Consider the following 7897-nt stretch of genomic DNA (forward strand, 5'->3'; position numbering starts at 1 on the left):
GGAACAGTTGAGGGCAATTACTGGAATATTAGCAGCACAAAATTCTCTTTAAACAGCGATTTTCCTGAGAGAAGCCAAGACATTTTAAATCTGGTTTGGCATTCCATCCATAATTACCCTGATCACACCCTTCCCCAAAATAATTTTCAAAGTGATATAAGCCAGGTTGAAATTGCAGCTGAGCTTTATATTTTCATTAACAGTTGGTGTCACAGCTACACTGTTTTATCCCTTCCTGCACATGGAGTCGGACTGTTTAGATGGACACTTAGTAACTGCTCTCAGGAGTGAATGTGACTCAACACTAGGGCTATTCTTTCTTCTTGGGGGCTAGAGGATGGCATCCTGTGTGTCTGTGAGATGCTGAACAGGGCAGCTGAGGCAGAAGAATGCCTTGAGCACAGGAGTTAAGCCCAGCCTGAGCAACATAGAGAGACCTTGTTTCTAAAACAACAACAAAAAACCACTAGCAAAAAGTTACATTTTATATTATCATATTTATATAACATTGTATATGCATGCGTGTGTGTGTGTGTGTGTGTGTGTGTGTGTGTGTGTATTCCTGGAAGTCAAGCTCAGTACCTCACTCATGCTAGTATGTATTCTACCAGTTATACTTCCAGCCCATAGATAACAAACAATAATTTTTAAATAACAAAATTGAGATACAGAACAGATTAGTGGTTGGCAGAAGTTATGGATGAGGAAAAGAGTCTGCCTGTGTCTAGAGAGGGGTAGTCTTTGGTAATAGTTCTGTATCTTGATTATGGTGGCAACTGCATGGAGGTACACTATATGAAAAAGCTGCATGAAAGTGCCAGGTGCTGTGGAACACACCTTTAATCCCAGCTACTTGGGAAGCTGAGCCAGGAGGATAGAAAGTTGTATGCCAGCCTAGGCAACTGAGCAAGCCCAAATCAAAATTAAAAAAATAAAAAATAAAAGCCCTGCAAGGTACAGTTTTGTGGTATAGCACTTGCCTAACGTGTAAAACTCTGGGTTCAATCCTTAGCATCCCCCCAAAAAAAGTTGCATAAAACTATAAATACATGACACAAATGAGAACATGTAAAACTGGTGAGAAAAGAATAAACCCATAGTTACAAAGGAATTCAATTAGAAGACATGGGGGCGAGGCTGGAGTTGTAGCTCAGCAATAAAGCACTTGCTTAGCATGTGCAAGGCTCTGAGTTCCGTCCCCACCACTGCCCCAAAAAAGGTTTTCTTTGTAAAGAAATCTGCCATTATCATCCTTTAAATGTTATGCTTGCAAATATGATTTGCATTTCTGACACTTTAAAATATGACTTGATATGCATTTTATTGGTTCATAATCTTTTAAGCATGCACATATTACATGCAGGGAGGCGAATTCCATTCTGATGCATGGATTGTTTTCTGCCTCCTTTGAGGATTGAGTTCCATTCAGGAAATGTGGAGAAAGGGTGACAGTTATCCAGTTAGACTCAATCCCTCTCGGTTTTCCTGTGATTGACATTATTTGGGACACACTGGACTACAATTTTCACTTTCCACATTGACCACTTTCAGGTGATTTTTGTCTAAAAGGGAAATGGTGATGGGCCGGTTTTCTAGGGACCAGGGAGAGCATATTATCACACCACCTACTGTTCATTTCTTTAAAAATACTTTATTGAAGTATAATTTATGTGCCATAAAATTTACCTATTGTAAGAGAACAGTTGGAACATTTCTCACATACTGTACACTCATCATCCCAGCTCAGGGTTAGAATATCTTTCCCATCCCAGAAGGCCTTCTTTACATCTGCAGCTTTGAATTCATTATGAATTATGTTAAGTGCATGTTCAAGTACCTTTGCAGTGAATAACAATGCCTTTCAGAACCATTTATATTTTTTATTAAGACCAACTAAGTAGGTCACAAGCCATCTGTTTCACTTATTCATTGGTTAATCTTTATAAATATATTTGTATACCCTGTGTCTAAAATGAATTGCATTCAACCAATAAGTATCAAAGCCTCTTCTTGGTGTCAGGAACTGCTTTGCTGTCTCTTAAAATAATGCTTCAGCAGTGTGCTTCTCACAGTTTAAAAGTATTCTGTTTATCTTAATTCAGTACTCATACATTTCAACCCCTATCATGTACATGGAAGGATATAAAAATTAGTGATATGGGGCCGGGGATTTAGCTCAGTGGTTCCGGTGCCTGCCTCACAAGTGCAAGGTCCTGAGTTTGATCCCCAGTACAAAAAAACAGACAAAACAAAAAATTAGTGGTACATGGCCCCTGGCTTCAAGGGGGTGATAACTACAGGAGAGGAGACAAAAATGCAAACTAATAAATTTAGTATGATTCTATAAATAAGTCTACTAAAATATATGCATCTTAGGATGGCAGGTAAACAAATGGCATTAAATCTTGTAATTTTTGTGGCATACATTGAGGACATTCTTACTCTGGAAACTGGTTTCTGTGTCTCATCTCCACTCTGCCATCCACACATAATCTCTCTTGAGGGCTTTATCAAAGACAAAACCCTGACAGCGAGAGCATCCCAGTAAAAGGACACTCTTTTAAGCATCATGGTCCCAACAGTGGCTGCATTCCATCTGATGGTCTGCGTTTTACAGTGAGAATCAACAGTGGACTTAATCAGCAAACATCTGCCTGTTCTGTGCTAAGTATTTTAGAGCACACTGAAGAAAAATTCCCTTTCTCATTGAGAAGACAGGACTTAGCACACAAAGAACTAAAGCCGAGGTGCAACAAAGCACATGGTACAGTTCTGAATTAAATAGGGGTCCTGCCAAATCATCCAGAGCAGACATTGAATGCTGTGGGAAAGTAGGCTTGCCTCCTACAGCAGGACTACTGAGTGCCTCTAGTCACTGAGGGGCGGGCAGCACACAGGTTAATCACCATTGTGAGGGTACAGAATAAAGTCAAAGGACTGCCTTTCCCCTCACTTATTTAGACTGGACCGCCTTATATTTATCTGCATTAATTAAAATTCCCAATTTAAATTAGCTATGTAGAAATAAATGGACTGGATCGTATTGGAGATATGCAGTTTAATACTGTATTTCTTTCTACATTTAATGGCGTTCAATTTTAAACTTTCCCCTTTCATCACAGAAAAGTGAGGCACTTGATTTTCTTGGCACACTATTGATGATCTTTGATGTAATCATGAAATGACCATACTTGGGAAGAAAAATGGGTAGAAAGGTTAAAACAAAAAAGCTTTAATTTTACAATTTTTTATTTGTTTTTCAAAGTCCAATCTCTCCCTTAGCTTTCCATATTTTGAATTGGGCATGATTTTATAAGATCTCTTGTCCCCTCCAAGGTATTTTAGTATGAGAAATATGGGAGAAGGATCATGTCATACTGTCCTCCAAATTCTATTTGGAGGCTACCATGGTTGAGACCTATGTATGTACCTATCAGCTGCTGGGGCTGTGTGACTGCTCTTGCTAGATCTAATGTCCTCTGGTTTTGAATATTAGGCTGGTCAGAGAGCAATGTCAGTCCTCCTCCTACTCCTTGGCCAGCACCAAAGACAAGCAATCCAAATGACAAGAGCCCTGCATTGAAAGGTAACATGGTGTTTTATCCCCTGCAATGAAGTTTCCTTCCTTTCCAACAGTCTAATGCTATTTTATGTTTTTCTTTACTAATTATCATTTAAGCATCTAGGGCTCAGTGCAAGGCTGTGGGATGGATAATTTTGCACGATTCTAGAAATTACCTTTTGACGTTTTTGGTGGCTTGCTGTTCTAATTCATAATTCCCTTTATTGACTTATATTTAATGAGAATGAATCAGATATCTTTCTCCACATGATTGACTGCTCTCCATGTGATTGATTGTCTGGAAATACCTAGGTATAAAAGGCCACTGAGGTTTGTTATCTTCAACTAAAAACACTATTGCAACCATCCAGTAAAGCATTTAATTAGAGCTCCTTAGAAAGGGACAGGTCCCTTAGTTGTCAGAAAAGGTCCTTTCAAGCTCATGAGATCTTTTCCTTTTGAGACAGGCCTCCAAAGAGAACATCTGCTCGACAGAAGATCTCATGTTTGCAGCTCTATCTCTGTTCCTTTGGTCATCACCCACTTTCCCTTTGACCACAGGAAGTTAAAGAAGATGTCTATTCCATGATCATCAAAAAAGTGTTCTTCGGTATTCTCTTTAAGTGCTGTGCAAATGATTTGTGAGGGGTGCCCCAATGTGCAGTCACTTGGCTCCTCTAGTAGTGCCATGATCACTTTCTGAGGACCCTGCAAGACTTTTCAGAGGTTAGAAGAAAGGGGAAGTGAGTGTTTAACATAGTGTCACTGGGGCTATCTTTAAGATATCTTGGTGTTCTCTATCAAGAATAGAGGTAGACTAATACACCTAAATCGGTCTTGCCCATACAGCAACCTGTGTGACCTCCTATATGATGAATAAAAAAGTACATTACTACTCCTACCTCCTGCCCTTCAAACAAACCATACTGAGCACTTTCAAGTCTCAGCTTATCAAAATAAACCAAGTAGGGCCAGGGATTTAGCTCAGTGGTTCTGCCACCTGCCTCACAAGCACAAGGACCCGAGTTCGATCCCAGTACCAAAAAAAAAAAACAAAACCAAGTGTTTTCAGGGCTGACCACAAGAAATTCAGTGAATGTTGCATGTAATTATAACTTGCATACTACTCACTCTAATTGCTTAGCAGTCCTTTATCTCTATAATAAATGTGTGTACATCGATTACGTTATTATAAAGTAATAGATCCACAAGAGATTTGGGAAAAAAAAGGAGGAATCAGAAATATAAAGTGATCAGTTCACTATTTTAGCATTTTAGTGTCATTTTAATGAAAAGATCAAAGGCCATGTTTATGTGGCTATAATCCCATCACTTCTGTCCCTTTACTCTACCACTTTTAGCAAGTTGTCCTACCAGTATTTTCTGAGACTCTGGCCAGATGGCAAGGACATTCCTCACTGCTCTCAGCTAGAAAGATACCCTATCAGAGAGACGCTTTCTTCATGCTTCTGATGCTCCCACCTGTGGGAGAAGAAAAAAAGCATGGGTCATCCAAGCCAATGAATTTAAGTCTCATATGGAGATATATATAGATATATAGATATATAGATATATAGATATATATATCTATATATATCAACTTACTGAGAAATCAATTGCATGAAGCACTCTTTTGAAAATGAAAATGAGGGAAAATGTTTCCCTCATCTGGAAGATAACTTGACTAATAATCATGGTATTCAGGACATGCAGGCAGGACATGCTCTTTCGGTGAAAGAGCAGTAGGAGTGCTCCAGAAAGGATGAAGACAGGAAATTTCCCCATTAGGGCAAGGGAAGGCACACCAGAGCCTTCTGATGGGAGAGGGTGAAGAAGGCAGTGAGACTGACAGAAGAGGAGAAGCCAAGCCTGGTGCAAGCCTTTCTGGGCCTGTGGCTTGGAAGTGTGAAAAGAGAGGCCGTGGTCTCTATCCTGATCCAGCAGATTTGAAGGGATCCCTTGAGCAGACACTGGAAAGCACCTTGCTTCCTCAGCCATTCACTCTGATTTCTGAAATAGCTCTATTTCCTGGTTGTGTTGAAGCCCCAGAGCAGCTCTGGCAGCAGTGGCCATAAGCAAGGTGAAGGTGGAGATTATTTAACACAGAGCTGATTCTTCACCAGGCTTTGGGCCCTGGTTTAGAAATGTGAACCAGCCAACCACGGGCCCATGGAATTCTCTAACCTGTTGGAGTCAGGGGGTAACAGGATGTCGCTTTTCTAGATGGTGCTGGACCTGCCTATACACAGCATGGCAGAGGTAGAGATTCAGAAGGGGGGTTGTTAATCTTTTCTTTTTCTCTCCCCAGAACCTGCCAAGGCTGCCTCAGATCTGACTGCCTGGTTCAGCCTCTTTGCTGACCTCGACCCCTTATCAAATCCTGATGCTGTTGGGAAAACCGATAAAGAACATGAATTGCTCAATGCATGAGTCTGCAGCCTTCAGGAGGGAGGCCTCACCCCACTCCACTCCCCAACACTGTACCTGGGCCAGGCAGAAGTGTAACGTGATCAGTATGCTGTTTTAATATTTACGTGCCATTTTAATAAAATGAAAGGGTCAAAGGCCCTTATATTGGTTTGATCACTCTTATTTGGTGTAAAGGGTTTTAATATATTCTTTGTGTGGATCTAAAAAATGTCCAGGAGTGGTGTCCATGCCACTGCTCTCCTGCTGACATCCCATCATGTCACTGTGGTGGCACAGGCTACTGTAAGATCCAAGTTCAAATCATGAGCCTACTGTTACAATTAGGGTTACAATAAGTCCTCGACTTAGGAACATTTGAGTTGCAAACTTTCACGAGTGTACTGCAAGGACTCATTTTGTTGGATACAAATGAATCCGACTTATGAATAATTCCACCAGAATGGAGCTCATTTGTAAGCCGGGGACTTACTATAATATATCCTACGGTCCTCAGAAACAGCAGGAGGCTAACACAGTTTAATGCCCGCCCTGTTCCAAGGGAAGGGAGCTGCAGGAAGAGTCTCTCTTTCTGTCACACCACTTCTCAGTGCACTCTGGATGAAGCTGGCTCCACATCCACACAGCACTTGCCCACAGAGCCTTGTGTCATCCCTGGAAGAGGAACTGGGCTTCTCTCCACTGCACAAGCCCTTCTATGGAAAGCAGCCATATCTACAGATATCAGTGTCTCTTTTGTCTTCATGGTTTGAATTCAGAAGCATGTATTTCTGGAACCTCCTGTGTCTTTTTTTAATTAAACAGAGAAAACATTTGACAAGGAAAGTTAAGTCATGGAGTCTGTGTGGGGACTCGGTGTTGTGCGGAGGGAAGCACTGTGGGTATGAGGGATGGAGAGGGATGGAGGAGAATGAGTCCTACCTGTAGCCCTGAGACTGTTGACTTGACCCCGTGCATCCTCCAGGAGACACAGCTTGGGGTGGGGGTCATGGGACTTTTGTGGGATTGGGCAGGGCCAAAAGCAGCAGTGCTACAGCTGGACACATAGGTAGCTCAGATATCCTACCTCTGTTACAGATCCCAACTCTGGCACGTCTCCTCCCTCCCATGCTCTGCTACGTGAGAGCCACAAACACTGACACAAACTCATGTACATCCTTTTCAAACCCTCGAGCCCTGAGTGATATGGAATTGCTGATTAGCCAAGAAATGGTTCTGCATGCTCAGCTAGGCCAGAAGGTCTCTCCTGGGCTCCTGAAGCTTCAGCCCCAGCTCTGAAAGGCATTCCTGGGATTCCACACAGGAGCAGCCTCATGGAAGAGCCTGACCATAGCAGTTACCCCTGGAAGACTGGAGCAGGGTGTTCCTCATGCAAGTGAGATGGGCTGGAGACTCAGCTGGTGACAGCTTGAGTAGCTCTCCGTTGGCTTCTCAGCCCACCCTAGTCTATCAGAGAGTCTCATTTGTTAGATTCTCAATTAGCAGATCCCTCAGTCTGTCGGCTGTGGGCTTTGAGGACATCAAGATATACCTAACATCCCTTCTCCCACCTCACATCTCCTCTTCTCACAGCTCATATCCCTTCTCACACATGAGTTCTTGTTCTATCCCTGAACCCCATCCCACAGCCTGTGCATTTGCTGTGCACCCCACAGGGACACCATCCCAACCCTAGCCACCCCTCAAGATCCCCCTCCGGAGCCCCTTCCACCACATGTAAGTCTTCAGGCCTCGTGTGAGGCACCATCCTCACTCCATGAGAATTCTCCAGTCCCTGACCTCCCTTCTGCTGCCTGGCCTGGTGAGGTCTGTGCTCCAGGCACCTGTCTGTACCACGAAGTGCAGCAATCCAGGGAACACAATCCCTGTTTCCCAAAAATCTGTCTCCCCAGCAATCAGCTGGGGTCA

The 7897-nt window shown here is 42.6% G+C and overlaps 1 protein-coding gene across 6 annotated transcripts in view; it reads left to right on the forward strand.

Annotated features, from left to right (window-relative positions):
- Positions 1 to 6154, forward strand: part of Ica1 (islet cell autoantigen 1) — a 156121-nt gene extending 149967 nt beyond the window's left edge. For 3 of the 6 annotated variants that reach the window (XM_013078877.3, XM_013078878.3, XM_021242890.2), the window contains exons 14-15: positions 3497 to 3586; positions 5871 to 6154. In XM_013078877.3, the coding sequence (XP_012934331.1) occupies positions 3497 to 3586; positions 5871 to 5992 (212 nt within the window). In that variant the 3' untranslated portion in view covers positions 5993 to 6154. The remainder of the gene's footprint in view (positions 1 to 3496; positions 3587 to 5870) is intronic. The other 3 variants (XM_013078879.3, XM_013078881.3, XM_087204671.1) reach the window with 1 other exon arrangement.
- Positions 6155 to 7897: the final 1743 nt, after the last annotated feature.

Source organism: Heterocephalus glaber, unplaced genomic scaffold, assembly GCF_053883595.1.
Source record: "Heterocephalus glaber isolate CG9 unplaced genomic scaffold, H.glaber_assembly_v1.0 deba00000546, whole genome shotgun sequence".
Lineage (NCBI taxonomy): Eukaryota > Metazoa > Chordata > Mammalia > Rodentia > Bathyergidae > Heterocephalus > Heterocephalus glaber.